Source organism: Alligator mississippiensis, chromosome 6 (assembly GCF_030867095.1).
Source record: "Alligator mississippiensis isolate rAllMis1 chromosome 6, rAllMis1, whole genome shotgun sequence".
NCBI classification, from domain to species: domain Eukaryota; kingdom Metazoa; phylum Chordata; order Crocodylia; family Alligatoridae; genus Alligator; species Alligator mississippiensis.
Window position 1 is genome coordinate 101,033,195 of NC_081829.1, and position 15,149 is coordinate 101,048,343.

A 15,149-nucleotide genomic window follows, 5' to 3' on the forward strand; every position below is an offset into this window, starting at 1 on the left:
GCGCAAACACAGCCACTCACACGAACATACAGGCACTCGCACACGCGGACCGGGCCTTTCGCAGCCCAGAGGCATGAGCTCTGCTGAGGCCGGCGGCGCCCAGGGCCCGATCCCGCTCGGCTCGGGGGAGGCTCCGCACGGAGCCGGGGAAGGACTGGACGGGATCGCAGCGGCCCGGGGATCCGGGACCCGCTCCGGCACTCCCGCGCCCTCGGGGGCTGAGGCCGGTCCGGGCGCGCGGCTGGGCCACGGGGAGCTGCCCGACGCCGTGCTGTGCAGCGGGCGCCGCCCGGGAGAAGCGGCTCGGCCCGGATCCCGCTCCGCGGCCGCGCTGAGCTCCCTCCCGGGGGAAGGAGATGTCCTCAGCCCGGGCCCCGGAGCGGCAGGGGACGGCCCGGGCCCCGGCTTGGCGCGCGCGGCGGTGAGCCCCAAGGGAAGGCGCGGGCCGGGCCGCAGCCACCGCCAGACCCGAGCTCCCCCGCCGCACCGGGGCAGCGAGCCGGGCCGCACCCGCGGGAGAACCAGCGCGCTCCCCGCCGCCGCCCTCCACCAGCACAGCCCGGCCGCGGCCCCGGGCTCCCTCTGCCCGCAGAGCCCACGGGCCGGCCACGGCCACGGCCGCCCTGGAAGCGCGCGCGGAGCCGAAACATTTCTCGGCCACAAATCGAGCGGGGCACAGACACAGACACGGCCCGGCCCAGCCCGGCCCCGGCCCGGCGCGTCCTCGTGCCCGGCCGCAGCGCTCGGTGAGGAGGGCCCCGGGCTCGGACCCCCGCACCGCGCGGCGAACCGGCCCGGGACTGCGCTGCCTCCACCACCGCCATCTCACCGCACCCGCTGCGCCTCCGGGACGGCCGGCCGCCTGGGCAGCGCCCGAAGGCCGCCGGAACCGGCCGGCCCCGGCCTCAGCCCCGGCCCGGGCCCGCCCCGCCGGAGCTCTCCCCGCGGCGGGCCCGATCCTGACCCGTGATTCAACCCACAACGAATTCGGGGCCCCGCGGGGTCCGCGGCCGCCGCCGAATAGCGGGCGGGTCGCTCCCGGACGCCGCCAGCGCGGCCCGAGCCGGGCCGGGCCGGGCCGGGGGGACGCGCGGGCGGCGGCGTCGTTCCCGCGCGGCTGCGGCGCTCGAAGGAGCCGGGCCCGGAACGCGGCGCCCGCGAGCCCCCGCGGTTACCGGCCCCGGTCCGGCGGCTCCGCCCGAGCCGGGCCCCGAGCCCGCAGCGCGCAGACGGCAGCACCCGGCGCGGCCAGGAGGCGGGCGGGCCCCGCACCGGACCCGGCCGCACTGCAGCGACTGCAAAGCGCCGCGGACCGGGCGGGAAGGAGGCGGCGGCGCGCCCCGGGCTCACCTGTGCGCTGGGCGCGATCCGGACTGGTCGCCGGGCGCGGCGGTTCGCTGCGGTGCTGCCGGGCCGGGCCAGCCGGGCCCCGTGGCGGCGTCTCGCCCTCCCCTGCGGCGCCCGGGAAGAGAAGGAGGTCGGTCAGCCCGGGCACGGGTCTGCTCCCCCGGCCGCCCCGCAGGTCCCCTCCCCCGCTGCGGCCTGCGCCTCGGGCCCGATCCCGGGCTGGGCCCTGCCCCCGGGGAGAAGCCGAGCTGGGCCCCTCCCGGCGCGCCCCGGACCCGGCGGCGGGGCGTCCGCGGCCCCAGACTGCGCCCCGTTCCGGCACCCGGAGCCGGGAGAGGGTGAAGCGGCGCCCTGGAGCGAGAGGGGCCGGAGAGGCCGCGGGGCCGGGCAGGGCAGCGCAGCGCAGCGCAGGGCAGTGCCCCCCGCCCGCGCCTCCTACCTGCCTGCTCCGCCGGGCGCGGCGCTGCCCGGGGCGGGGTGCCCGGCGCGGCCTGGCCGTGTGTGGCCGGGCAGGGGTCCGGGTGCGGGCCGGCGCGGGGGCCGCCCCGCCCCGCCCTCCAGTGGGAGGCTGCCCAGCGGCCGCGGGCGGCTCCTCCTCGCCGTGACGTGCGGCCGGGGGCAGAGGCGCTCGCTCGCCCTTGGCTGGTCCCCGCGGAGGCTGTTACAAAACGCAGACCCCCGGCGCGGGGCTCATGGAGGCGACTTAGCCGCTGCCTGCCCCGCGCCGCCCCGCCGCGCCGAGGATGCTCCCGAGCCCCGTCACCTCCACCCCCTTCTCGGTCAAAGACATCCTCAACCTGGAGCGGCAGCAGCAGCCGCCCTATGGCGAGCAGCCCTTTCACGCGGCCGCCTGCCTGCTGGCCGACGGCGCCCGCTTCTCCGACGGCGACGACGACGACGAGGACGACAAGCTGTGCTACCTGAGCGCCATGGCCGCGGCGCAGGGCCCGGCGGGCGCCGGCGTCTCCCCCGGCCGCTACGGGCACGCCGGGCTGCCGGGCGGCGCCGAGGAGCTGGAGCTGGAGCTGGAGCCGGCGGCGGAGCGCGATGCCCGTGAGTACCGGGGCGGGAGGCCCCGGCCAGGCGGGCAGAGCCACCGCCCGCGCCCGGGCTCAGCCGGCGCCGGCGGAGGGGCGGTCACCAGGCCCGGAGGGGTGGGAACAACGGCCCGCGGGGCCGCCCGCGCACCCAGCGCTGCCCCTGCCCCGCGGGCGGCGGCGGCGGCAGCCCGGGAACCGCCCGACAGGGGCCCGATCCTGAGCCGGCGGGCAAGGCGAGAGCCGTGGCCGGGCCCGGCCTGGAGCAGGTGCCGCCGGGCCCGCAGGCAGCGCCGGCCACGCACGCAGCTCCCCCGCGCCGGGGCCGGGGCCGGGGCCGGGGCCGGGAAGGGAGGGCCGGGGCCGGGCGCTGGTCGCGCTGCCTGGCCCCGCTGACCGCCACTCCGCGCCCGCAGGCAGCTGCGCCCTCAAGAAGCCGCTGGAGCCGGGCGAGAAGGCGGCGGCGGCGGCGGAGCGGCCCAAGCCGCGGGGCCGCAGGAAGCCGCGGGTGCTGTTCTCGCAGGCTCAGGTCTTCGAGCTGGAGCGGCGCTTCAAGCAGCAGCGGTACCTGTCGGCGCCCGAGCGGGAGCACCTGGCCAGCAGCCTGCAGCTCAGCTCCACGCAGGTCAAGATCTGGTTCCAGAACCGGCGCTACAAGTGCAAGCGGCAGCGCCAGGACAAGCCCCCGGAGCTGGGCGCGCCGCCGCCGCCGCCGCGCCGCGTGGCCGTGCCGGTGCTGGTCCGCGACGGGAAGCCGTGCCTGGGCGGCTCGCCGGGCTACGCCGCGCCCTACGCCGCGCCCTACCCCTACAGCGGCTTCCCCGCCTACGGCTACGCCGGCGCGGGCGCCTACAACGCGGGCTACGGCTGCAGCTACCCCGCGCCCGGCGGCGCCCCCGCGCAGCCCGCCTGCAGCCCGGCCGCGGCCGCGGGGCCCTTCGCGCCCGGCTTCGGCGGCGGCGGGGCGCAGCCCCTGCACCAGGGCGCGGCGGGGGGCTCCTGCGGCCAGGGCGCGCTGCAGGGCATCCGGGCCTGGTAGCCGCGGACAGAGCGGGCCCCGCGCCCGCGGGACAGAGCGGGCCCCGACGGCGCCGCTGCCCGCTGTACCCGCCGGGCCCGGAGTCAATAAACCTGGTGCAACCCCGCCGCCCGCCCGCCCGCGCCTCCTTGGTCCGCGGCCGCGCCAGCGCCCGCCCGGTCCTAATCCGTGCCAAGGCGCCGCATGCGGCGGGCCATTGTGGCGGCCGGGCCGGCGCTGAAAGAGGGGCCGCCGGGCGCGGGCCGAGAGCAGCCGCTTATTGGACCCGGGAACAAAAGGGGCGTCCGGCCGGCGCGGGACAAAGGCGCCGAGATTGACGGGCCGCGCTGCCCCCCGCCGCGCACGGACGTGCTGGGTTTTGTTCCCGGCCGCTGCCTGCCGGCGGGGAGGGGGTCCCGGCCGCCGCCCGCACCGAGGCCGGAGCCCCCGTCCCGCGCCCGCCTCTGGGCTGCAGCCGCGACCCCGGACGCCGCGGCGAGGAGACGGACGGGAGCTCGGCGGGGCCCGGAGCGGAGCCGGCGGCCGGGCTGCGGCAGAGAGCGGGGCAGGGAGAGGCGGCAGCGCCGCGTCCCTGGGCCCGCCCGAGAGCGGGAGCCGGGCTGCGGGAGGCAAGGCACGGCCTGCCCCGGAGCCCGGTCCTGGCAGCTCAAACCGGCCACCGTGGGGCAGTGGCAGCTCCGTTCCCGGGCCCGCCCGTCTGGGGAGAGACCCGGGGGTGCCGGCCCGGAGAGCAGGAGACCGGCGCGGGGCCTGAGCCCAGACCCAGGCCCTGTCCGTCCCCCTACCGCACTGCACGGGGCACACGACACCGCGCCAGGGGCCGGGTCGCTGCCTGGGCGCCAGGTCCCGGCGGGCCCGGAGCCCGTGGGGAGGTGACTGTGCCCCGCCCCCCGAGAGGTCCGTGTTTTGGGGGACGGTCACGGGCCGGGCCGGAGCGCTGCAGAGGCCTGTCCTGCCCGGGCAGCCCGGGACCCCGTGCATGGAGGGGCCGGACCCTGGGGGTGCTAGGCCCGGGAAGGCGTGCGGTGCGCACAGAGCCACCCACCGACTCTGCGGCTTCCCAGGCAGCAGCCAGGGGGACCGGGACCTGCCCCGGGTCTCTGGGAGCCCAGGCCAGGGTGGGCCACGCAAAGCCGAGCCGGACCGGGCCCAGACGTGGCCGCCTCCCCTCCGGAGCAGGGTGGCGGGGCCGGGCTGCACGGAGCCCTGTCAGCTGCCTTCGCCCGGCCCGTGCCAGCCTGAGGGTGCTGGCTGCCCGCCTGCGGGGACCGAACCGGCTCCGGGCTGGGCAGGGGCAGAGGAGGTCCGTGCTCTCCCGGCAGCGGCCCCAGGGCTGGGCGGTGCTGCCTGCCACCGGGCCTGACCCATGGAGGGAAGAGCCGGGGCGAAGCCAGCCCCAGCCCCAGCCCCGACCCTGTTGCTCGGTCCGGGGGTGGCCAGTGCCCGCCCGGAATGGAGGCGGCGTCTGCTCTTGGCACCGAGGCGGGAAGAGGAGGCCTCAGAAGGGCTTCGCCAGGGACGGGCCCCAGCCCGCAGCACGGCGGGCCCGGGGGAAGCGGGGCAAGGCAGGGCCCGGTGCAGGCGGTGCCCACGGGTGGGGCAGGCCCCGTGCCCGGGGGAAGGAAGGCGAGGGGCCGCGGAGCCGGACAGAGGCCGGCGCCGCCTCCGTGCACGGCGGGGAAGAGGCGGGCCAGGAGGGCCCGGAGCTCCCCCCAGACCTAGCCGCTCCCCCCGGCGGGGCGGCGGCGGGACCGGCAGCGCAGGGCTCCGCAGGGCTGGAGAAGGGGCAGGACGGCGCGGGGCCGAGCCAGGGGCCCCTAGCAAACCCAGCCCGCAATGTCCGGGCCCGGCGTGGCCGGCGCGGAGCCCGGGAGCTCTGCCCCCGCGAGGGGAAGGCGCCGGGAGCCGGATGGGCTGCAGCGGAGCGCGGCGCCCTGAGCCCCGCACCGTGCCGGCACGCACACCCCGGGCCGGGCCAGCGCTTCGCTCGCGCCGCGAAGGGGCCGAAGCCCCTTTCCCATGACAGCCCCCGGGGCAGGGCACCGGCCGCCGACCCGCACAGGAGCCCCCCTCGCCCGCCGGCGGCGCAGCCCACCTTCCCTCTCCATCTCCCCCGCAGGCCTCCCGCCGCCCCGTCCATCCCGGCCCGGGGTGGGGGTTACAGACCGAGCTGTCCCGAGGTGCCCTCCGGGAGGCCGAATCCGGTGCACGCGGGGCCGAGGGGGCAGAGCGAGGGACTCTCCGCCGGCATGGGCTGAGCGCGGGGGGGCGGCTGCTGGGGCAAGGAGGCACCAGGCCCTGCCCAGGCCCTGCTTTGCCCACGAGCCGAACAGGGCTGTGTGTTAGGGAGCAAGTGGTGCCCGCTCCCTTTGCACTGGGCAGGCTACCGCCACGCTGCAGGATGGGGGGAGCCTGGGGTCTGGCCGGGCTGCTGGGCTGCTCCTGCCGACAGAGCAGGCACTGGGAAGAAAGCCCTCAGCTCAGACAGCTCCTCACCTGGGGCCAGTGCACCTGCTGCTAGAGACATGGGCCCAGATCTCCAGGAAAGGTGAGCCAGGAACACTCCTGGCTGGTCCCTGGACCCACCCCCAGCTCTGTTCTCTGCACCCCAGTAGCTGTATGTGACCGTGGGGCCCTGCTACCTTTGTCCACAAACCTGTTGGTAACTAGTTTCACCGGTCATTAGGCAGAGTTCAGGCTCAGCTGTGAGCTATGAACACGCTACAACTGCCCTGTACCCTGCAGGCTCTACTCAGTGCCTTCGTGCCCCACAAATCTCAGCCACAGAGCATGGATTAGGCTGCAATGCCCAGCACTTGCTGGGCTCTGCGTGGCTGCATTCACCCTAGGGGAGCTGCCTCCCTGCTGGAAGAGTGTGTGTGAGGGGGACATTCTTCAGCCCCTTTTGCAGCTACCTCCAGGGTGTAAGAGCTGCCACATTGGTAAAGCAACCCCTACCCCGCCAGAAGAAATGAGCCCATTTGCCCATCTGCTCATCAGGGCAGACAGGACCTGGGCAGACAGGCCCAGGGGGGGGAGTAAGGACCAGGCCATGGGCCCCAGGGGTAGACAAGTACCAGAGCAGGGCCTGCACCAGTGACAGAGGCTGCAAGAGAGGGTGAGAGCCAGAGTCCTGGCCAGCAGGATCCACATCCATGTTCCAGGCAGTGCCACAAGTCAGGAGTCAGGACCCCAGAACCAGGAGAGCAAGAGCAGAGCCGGCTGCTGCGGGAGGGGCCTGGCCTTACATACCAGGCTCAGGTCACTCTGCAGCCGGTGAGATGGCCCCTGGACCCAGTGCCCTCTGCAGCCGGTGGCCTTGCTGAGGGGGCAGGTTGCTTTCAAACAGGCCCGATGGGGGTGCCGGACTGGAGGGTTGTCCCGTGGCTCCCAGAGCTGGGCAGACTGCTTGCTCCCAACCCAGCTGTGTTCTGCTAGTCACCAGGGCCCAGTCCTGCTGCCCAGACAGGTCTCATGTGGGGGCAGTGGCTGCTCAGGCGTTAGGAACCACCTGCTTCGGGCAGTGGCCGGCTTTCTCCAGCCCTCGGGCAGCAGGGAGGGGCAGGCACCTGTGCTGTTCAGACTGAGGCCCTGGTGGCTGCAGGCCTAAGGGAACACCCTGTGCCATAGGTCACGGGTGAGAGGCTGGGTGCCATCCTCCACCATCTGCCATGTTCTCCTGAGGCTGGCTTCAGCCCCAGGAGGAAGCTGGCTAACCCAGCAGCAAGGGCAGTGCCGGGACAGACCAGCTGTGCTGCAGTGAGCTTGGCCTCATCAAACATAAGCCCTTGGTGGCTGCTTCCCAAAGAGTGTGCCTGGTGCCTGGCAGGGGGGGGGCGGTCAGACCTGGCTTGGTGCTGTGCAAGCGATGCACACGAGGAATGCAGCCCATTTCCCAGGTGGTATCACCAGCTCCTCTCCAGCTGCAGCAGGGATGGGCTAGGGCCAGCACAGCCAGGAGGGCATCCCTCTGTTGCCCAGTCAGCATCATGGGGCCTCAGACCCTTGCCCAAGACAGGGCCTGTGCCTGGAGAGCCCTGCGGGGCAGATGAGACCCTGGCTTGCTGCACTGGGCTCTGGCCCCATCTTGCACCCACCCTGAAGGGGGCTGTGCAAGCACTGGGAGCTGCCACCCTCCACTCCTCCTGCCAGGCAAAGGGCTCAGTCCCTGGGTGATGCCAGGACAGCTACGCCCTGCCCCCACCCGCCGCATCCGGGAATCCGAGAGCTTCATGCTCCCCGAGGAATGCAGCTGGGAGCTGCCTCCGGCCAGCATGTTCCTGGCACTGTGGACAGCCGGCCTCCCTGAAATAGCTTGGGCCAGTGCCAGCGAGGCCTGGGCGCTGAGAACGACGCCTCGAACCAGCCCCAGCATTCGGTGAAGGCAGCGTGTGGATGGATGCACTGGGACAGCCAGCGAGAGACCGGCACTGCTAATGGCGGGAGTCGCAGGCGCCTGCAATGGAGACAGGACATGGAGGAGGCAGAAGAAGAGGTCCTGGAGCAACAAAATCCATTGGAAAGCTGTGAGGCCCCAGGCCCAGCTCGTTTGGCCACAGGGTCTGAAGGGGCCTCGCAAAGGCAGGGCTCAGCTCAACCCCACTGCAAACAGCTCCTGCCCCAGAGCATGGCAGAGCCCAGACAGAGGCCATGCCTTTGGGTGTTCTGGACCAGGCAGCCAGCCCCTGCCTGGAGCAGAGTCATGCGGCTGAGTCGAGCACTTCCAAGCTTTGTAAAGCCATGAACATCCTCAGACCCACGCCAGGGGCCTGCTGAAGAGCCAAGACTGGGTGTGGGGGGGCTGGGCACCACCATGCCCAGAAACCCATCAGGCAGGCAGGAAGCAGCAGCAATCCATCAGCTTCCATGGAGGCCAGAGGTGCAGTGTGGGGGCCTTGCCCGAGGTCCGGGGAGGCTGGAGCCTTATTAACAGTGTTGACTAATGACCTGGGCAGGAGGATGAGCGGCAAGGGGGCTCTTTGGGCCAGTCTGACCTGGAGAGACGGTGAGGAACGACGGGAGACAGAGCTCACCGCTGCTCCATGGAGGGAAGGCAGCCATGGCACCGTATTTCTGGGAGCTGGAATTACAGGGGCTTGTGTGTCAGCAGGGCGGGGGGCCGGCACCTCCCCTGCCAGCCCAGCAGTGGGGCTGCTCCCAGGGGTGTGGCGGGTCCCAGCACCGGGTGCCTCTGATTCCCCGTGTCCCATGTGCTGTGTGCATGGATGGTGCTGCAACCAGACAGGGCCCACGCAGGGCAGAAAAGGGCCCCTCTGCCTGCAGCCCCCAGTGCTGGGGGTTACACAACCCCCCTCTCCTCCCTGCACAGGCAAGCCACCCTGGCTCTGGAGCCCATCCTGCTGCAGGGACTTGGCCAGGGGGCACTGCCAGCATCGCTGCGCCAAGAAAGGACTGTTGGGGGAATCCTCTGCTGCTGCATCCGAGCCCAAGGACCATTAGGAAGCCTCAAACCTGCTCCCCGGAGCCAGAGCAGATGGACAGAGCTCCCAGGGCCGACAGACAACACAGGGGCACACAACTCCTCCCATCCCCAGCAAAGCCCTAGCCCTCAGCTGCACGGTTCCTGGTCCCTCCCCATAGGCAAAGGAGCCTAGCGACCACTGCTCAGGAAAGGCCTGATGATCTGGGAACACCTCCGTCCTCTCCAACTCACTATCTGCACCCAGGGACCAGCCTCTCATTGCCGGGTCTACAGGAAGCTTCTCTGGGGATCGGCCCAGCCATCAGACCGCAGGGGCCTGGGTGCTCAGAGCACCTTCCCCGGAAGCACCCGCCTGGTGCAGATGGCTTGTGGGTCCGACCCCGCAGGGCAGAGCAGCCTGGCAGCCTCCCGCCCTGCTAGGCAGGATGAAGAGGGTCATGGGAAGGTTGCAAAGTGCAGGGTGCTGAGTCAAAGGCACCAGAGACCAATGCTTGGAGGAGCACATGCCTCTGAGCTCACACAGACCAAGCATCTGCATCTCCCAGTCAAGGGGTTTTGGACCAAGGCCCAAGCCCACAATTGTGTCAGAGCCCTATCTCCCCTCCCAGACCTGCCACAGCCATAAGGGAGCAAGCCCTGAACCTGAGCATGGAGCATTTGGGGGTCAGACTGCAGGGCCGAGGGCTTGGGGACCACAGCACTGGCAGAGGGAAATAAAAGCTCGACCCTTCTCTGAAGCACCAGCGCCCATCTGGAGAAGAGCTGGAGAAGGTCCAGAGGACAAGGATGGTGAATACTACAGAGAGACTGACAGGACCAGGCCTGGCCGGTTTAGAAGAGAGACACTTGAGGGGGAACAGGAGAAGGGTTTACAACACATTAAAATGTGAAGAGAAAGGCCCTGGAGAGTTATTTACCACCTCTCAGTGCACGAGAACCAGGAGCCACAAATGAAACTATCGGGTAGTAAGTTTAATGCTAGCACAAGGGAGTCCCTCTTCCCCCAGCATCATTAGGGCACGGAGCTCGTGGCCACCGCACAGGGCAGGAGCCGAGAGCTCAGCCACTCACGAGGGGCTGGACGCGAGCTTGGAGGAAAGGGCCATCAAGAGCTATGGAGCAGGGAGCCAGGGCCACATCCTCCGCATCACAACGCTGTCGCTCTCCCTTCAGCCTCCACTCCATGCCCGCATGACACAGGGTGAACAGAGCTCAGGTCTGACCCAGGAAACGGCAGCTCTGATGTTATGACCCCCTGGGAGGGCGGCAGGGCCCCACCTTCATCCCAAAGCCCCCACGACCCGGCCTCCGAGCACACGATGCAGCTGTTCAGCCAGCTACAGCTCCTGCCCCTCCCACAGCTGGCCACATCCTCTGCTCCCACTTCCCCTTCCACCCTGCAGGGCCCAGCTGCTGCCTCCCAGCCCCTCTGCTGGCCCTGCCCTGCCCGCCCCCCACCTTGGCTGCAGGTGCCTCTGGAGGCAGTCCCTGCTGATGGCCTGGAGGGGGAAGTTGCCCTGGGGGAGCTCTGGTCTCTCCAGGCAGTTTAGACTAGGAGCTACCGGCAGCCGTGGAGCAGGCCCCAGCTGCTATCTGGACTGCAAAGCCATGGACATTTCAGAGGTGGACCCCCGCAGGGCCGAGATCTCACCTTGGGGACCTGCCCGAGGCCTGCACGGTGGGAAAGGGGAAAGGGAGGGAAGGGGAGGGGAGAGGTTTGGGAAGCAAGACACGGGGGGGGGGGGGGCAAACAATGGAGAAGGGAGACTCTTCCCACCTCAGGGTTGTGCCGGCTCCGGCTCTTCTATTGCATCAGCCAGGGAGGCCTGGCCCCGGTGCTGGGCAGAGCACAGGAAACTACCTGCGCTCAGGAACAGGGAGGGGGAAGCATCTCACCCTGGGACAGGGCAATGCCAGTGAATGGTCACCCTCCCAGCAGCCCCTCTCAGGGTGGATCAGGGTCGGGCCTGGGGCATCGAGGCCCCGCATGCAGCAGGGACCAGTCCGCACCCAAATCAGCCCTGGCTCCTGCCCAGCCAGAAAGGACCAGACACTCACACCCGACCTGTACAGCACTAACACTCTGCATAGCTGCCCTCAAGCCTAGCCCAGGCTCCTGCCAGCCCCCAGGCCAAGCCCAGCAGGCCCATTCAGGGAGATGGCCAGGCTCAGGCAAGGTGGAGTATTAGCCCTATGCTGGGGATCCAAGCCCTGGCCCGTGGCTAGTCACCCCTTGCAGGCTTTCCACAGCCCAGGCACTCTGGGAAGGCATCAGGCACACAGCAGCTCTGAAGGCACGTGACACATGCTCAGCATTAGCTCGGCCTGTCCTGCTACCCCATCCTGGCACGTTCTCCCCCTTCTGCCTTGCCAGGGAAGCACCTGAGAGGTGAAGTTGAAGCACACGGTGAGACGGGGACTGAGCAGCAAGGAAGACAGGAGCCTGGATGGGGACAGACCCTGTCTGCTTGCTGCAGGCTGTGCAGTGGCCCCCAGGCTGATGCTGGGAGCAGGGCCGTCACAGCAGACAGGGCACAGGGCTAGAGCAGAATTCTTTATTGGAGGTGCCAGAAGCAGGAACTTCCACAAGCCGACAAACTCCCCTCCCAGAGGCTGCCCCTCCCCGGCAGGCAGGCAGATGGGCAGGCATCCTTTGTGCGTGCGAGCAGACAGCGGCTAAGCTTATGCTCCCCTCCAGCCCAGAGCCAGACGGCAGCCCCTGGCACTCTAAGACACACCGCTGCCCCTTCCTCAGTGCCCCGAGCTGAGTGCGGACCCACCAGGGCTGGCTCACAGCATTGGTCACCATCTTGCATGTACGTGAAAGAGGCTTCTGGCAGGGGCAGAGGTGGAGCATGGCTCCTCTGGGACGTGACCTCGGCAGCGGCTCCCAACATCACAGCACTCCAGAGCTGTGGGGAGGGGGCAGGCTAGGTGGAGTCGCAGACACAGGCAAGAACCGGCATCGCTGCCTCCCCGTCTCCAGTACGTGCCTAACCAAAGGGAGAGCCTGGGCAGGGCGGAGATGGGGAGGGGAGACTGAGCAGGCTGGAAGCAGGGTGCAGCTGCAGCTCACTTCCTAGCCCGGCGCTCCTCCTGGCGCTTGGTGAGGATGTACTTGAAGAACTCATACACGGACCAGGCGATGGCTGTGGAGGGCATCTGGTAAATGACCCTGGCCTGTACCCCTCGGAAGTAGGCGGTCACGCCACCCACTTGGTACACCGTCCTGAAGGCATTGGCCATGCCTGTGATGTGTCTTTTGATGTTGGAGTTCAAGGCCAAGGGCTCCTGGGTGTTGAGCAGCGTTTTGCAAACGTCCAAGGGTGTGGTGGCGGTGGCAGCCACAGCCCCCGCGCAGGCGCCCGAGATCACATGGGAGCCGGGGTTGTACTGTCGGCGCGGGTTTAGCTGCTCCTGCAGGATCTCGTAAGTCATGAAGTGGATGGCTTGGAAGGGGATGTTCATGGTGAGCTGCGTGGTGTAGCTGCGGTAGAAGGCCCCGGCCCCCTCGTTGCGCCAGATAGTCCGTACACAGTCCGTCACCCGCTGGAAGGGCGAGTTGTACATCTGCATCCTCTGCTTGACCACTTGGGGGGCAGGCAGCAGCGAGCAGGGAGGCAGCGGCACCGGCAGCCCAGGCACGGCAGAGGAGAAACAGAGACAGAGAGTGAGTGCCGGGAGAGGGCCAGAGCCCCCAGGCCTGATGCCATTACAAACCACCCCCAGCACTGGTGACCAGACGCCCTGGGCCCAGCCAGACAGGAGCCAAGCCAGGCTAGTGCTGCACAGGGGCATGACTGTGGCACTACCGCAGGGCACCAGCACCTGGCCCTAAATGCAGTGCTCAGCCTCGCAGGGCTGACGCTTCCCCATGGGGCGAAGCGCGCTCTCCCCGCTGCTCGGGCCCCACCTGGAAGCCTGCAAGGTCTCTGCGTCCCTGCTGCGAGTCCCTCTGCTACCCCAGCTGAGCTCCCCCCAGCCGGCCGCCTCCCTGGCGCGCTCCCCATGGCAGCGATCCCACCCGTCGCTGCCGAGCTCCTCCTCTCTCACGTGACCGGCCCCGCGCCTGCACCGCTGCAAGCTGGGCCTTGCCGACTGCGGGACCGGGCAGCGCAGGGCAGCCTGGGCACTGACACCTCCCACCTTACAGTGCTGCCCAAGGGGAGCCCCCGCCTGTCGCTGCCTTTGCTGCTCCTCGCACCGCACGGCAGCAAACACCCGGGGGAGGAGAGCAGGCTCCCCGCAGCTGACCCAGGCTGGCTCTGCTCCCCAAGCGGGCGGGGCTCTACCTGGCTAACCTGCCTGCCGCGCTGGGCATCGCTGACCCGGGCTCCAGGCAGCAGGCACCGCTCCCCGCAGGCTCCTATGGGACGGTGCCCAGGCAAGGGGGAGTCCTCGGGAGCGCGGCCCCGAGCCTGCAGGCAGAGGCGTCCCCTTCCCCTGGCCCCAGCACCGCCTCCCCGGCAGAGGGGACAGGGTGGCCGTTACCTTCTGCAGGGTTCATGGCCGCGTCGTGCAGCAACGTTGCTACGCACCCCGCCGCGCCTGCAAGACAAGAACTACCACAGGTGAGGAGAGGCAGAGGCGGCAGGCCCCGGGGCCCCCCGGTGCCCCGGAGCCCCCGCCAAGGCCGGGGAAGAGGAAGAGAGGGCGAGAGGAGCGCGAGCCCCCGGGCCTGCGAGTCGCAGGGCAGAGCAGCGATCCAGCCAGCGCTGCGGGCCAACAGGGTCCCGCTGTGTCCCAGCAGCCCCCGGGACGACGGTGCCCAGCAGAGCAGGCGGGGGCCAGGCAGACCCCCCCAGCCGGGAGACGAGACCCCCCGCGGCCCCGCAGCTCTGAGGCGCTGAGTGAGCGAGACCCAGCACCACCGCGGCTGCAGCCAGGACCCTCCGCTGCCACCCCCGGCGCCGGCTCCGAGACCGGGGCTCCCGCCCGCAGCCATCGCTCCCGCGGAGCGGGGGGCCGGCGCCAGCCCAACCCGTGTCCCAAACCGGACGCCTGGGGGGCGGCGCCAGGGCCCCGCGAGAGGGGGCTCCCCACCCCTCCCCGGGCAGCACCGCGGAGAGCAGCCCAGCGCCCCGCGCACGGCAGGACCCCCGGGCGGGTGGGCGGGGCGGGGCGGGGCGGTCACTCGCCGGGCAGGAGCGGCTCCGAGGCGGGCGGCGGCGGTGGCCGGGCGCGGGACGGGACAGTACCATTGGCCACGTGGCTGTTGCCGCCGGCCTGGATGGCGTCGGTCAGCGTCTTCTTGAGCTTCTCGTAGCAGGCGAAGTAGAGGGCGTGCGCCGGGCCGGCGCCCGTGGCCATGACGTTCATGCCGCGCATGGGCCGCCACAGCCCCTCGGTGCGCACGATGCGCCACAGCGCCTCGGGCACGTTGCGGTAGCGCGCCGCCGGCTCCGGCTGCAGGCTCTGCATGCGCGTCTGTGCGGGCGGGGGTGCGACGCGCGTTAGGGCGAGGCGCGCTAGCGGGCCCCGCCCCGCCCCCGGCCCCGGCCCCGGCCGGGCCCCGCCCCCGCACCTTGACGCAGTCCACGGGGTACATGACGCAGTGCTCCATGACGCCGGCCACGGCGCCCGCCAGCAGGTGCGCGGACACGGTGGCGCCCTGCGGCAGCGCCTCGTAGTCGGGCGCGGCGGGCGCGGGGCCCGGGCCCGGCTCGGCCGCCCCCGCCCAGCCCGGCCCCGCGCCTAGCAGCAGCACGGCCCGGCCGGGCCCCGCGCCGCCGCCCGCGCCCAGCTCCATGGCGCCCCGGCCCAGCGCCCGCCGCGCCCATTGGCCGCGCGCCGCCGCCGCTCCGCCCCCCGCTGCCGCCCATTGGCCGCTCCGCACCGCACGCAGCCGCCGCGCCGCGCCCATTGGCCGTTGGCCGTCGGCTGCCCCGCCCCCCGCGCCGCCATTGGGCCGCCGCGCGCGGCTCCCCCTGCAACCGCCGTTGCCATTGGCTGGCGCCGCGCGGCGCCCACTGGGCCCGCCGCGCGCTCCGGCCCGCCCCCCCGCGGGGCCCATTGGGCAAGTCCTCTCTGGGCCCGCCCTTCCGAGCAGCGGATTGGGCGGCGGGGCTTTGACCTTTGGTCCCCCTTCGCGCGCTATTGGCGCGTTCTGATGACACCAGGCCGGCTGTTGGCCGCCTCGCTCGTCCTTCCGGGAGTCAGTCCCCTGATTGGCTGCTGCTCCGCGCTCACTAGCGCGTGTGCTTTATTTAGGAGCCTCTGATTGGCCCCTTCAGGAAAGTGACGTGTAGGAGCCAGGGGAACGAATCTCACTACGGAACTGTGA

The 15,149-nt window shown here is 71.2% G+C and overlaps 2 protein-coding genes across 3 annotated transcripts; one reads left to right on the forward strand and one right to left on the reverse strand.

Moving 5' to 3' along the window:
• Positions 1-1,874: 1,874 nt before the first annotated feature.
• On the forward strand, positions 1,875-3,528 carry NKX2-3 (NK2 homeobox 3). The gene is made up of 2 exons (XM_059730290.1): positions 1,875-2,400; positions 2,801-3,528. Exons 1-2 carry the CDS (start codon positions 2,091-2,093, stop codon positions 3,421-3,423), a joined length of 933 nt encoding a protein of 310 aa, XP_059586273.1. The 5' UTR covers positions 1,875-2,090; the 3' UTR covers positions 3,424-3,528.
• A 7,879-nt stretch (positions 3,529-11,407) lies between these two features.
• On the reverse strand, positions 11,408-14,744 carry SLC25A28 (solute carrier family 25 member 28). 2 transcript variants are annotated; one of them, XM_059730298.1, is made up of 4 exons: positions 14,391-14,744; positions 14,065-14,293; positions 13,358-13,414; positions 11,408-12,456 (listed from the first exon to the last, which is right to left on the reverse strand). In XM_059730298.1, the coding sequence occupies exons 1-4, from the start codon at positions 14,727-14,729 to the stop codon at positions 11,939-11,941; spliced, it is 1,143 nt and encodes a 380-aa protein (XP_059586281.1). In that variant the 5' UTR covers positions 14,730-14,744; the 3' UTR covers positions 11,408-11,938. The 2 variants fall into 2 exon arrangements, with proteins under 2 accessions (XP_059586281.1, XP_059586280.1); XM_059730297.1 differs by having other exon boundaries at positions 14,005-14,293.
• Between the last annotated feature and the right edge of the window lie 405 nt (positions 14,745-15,149).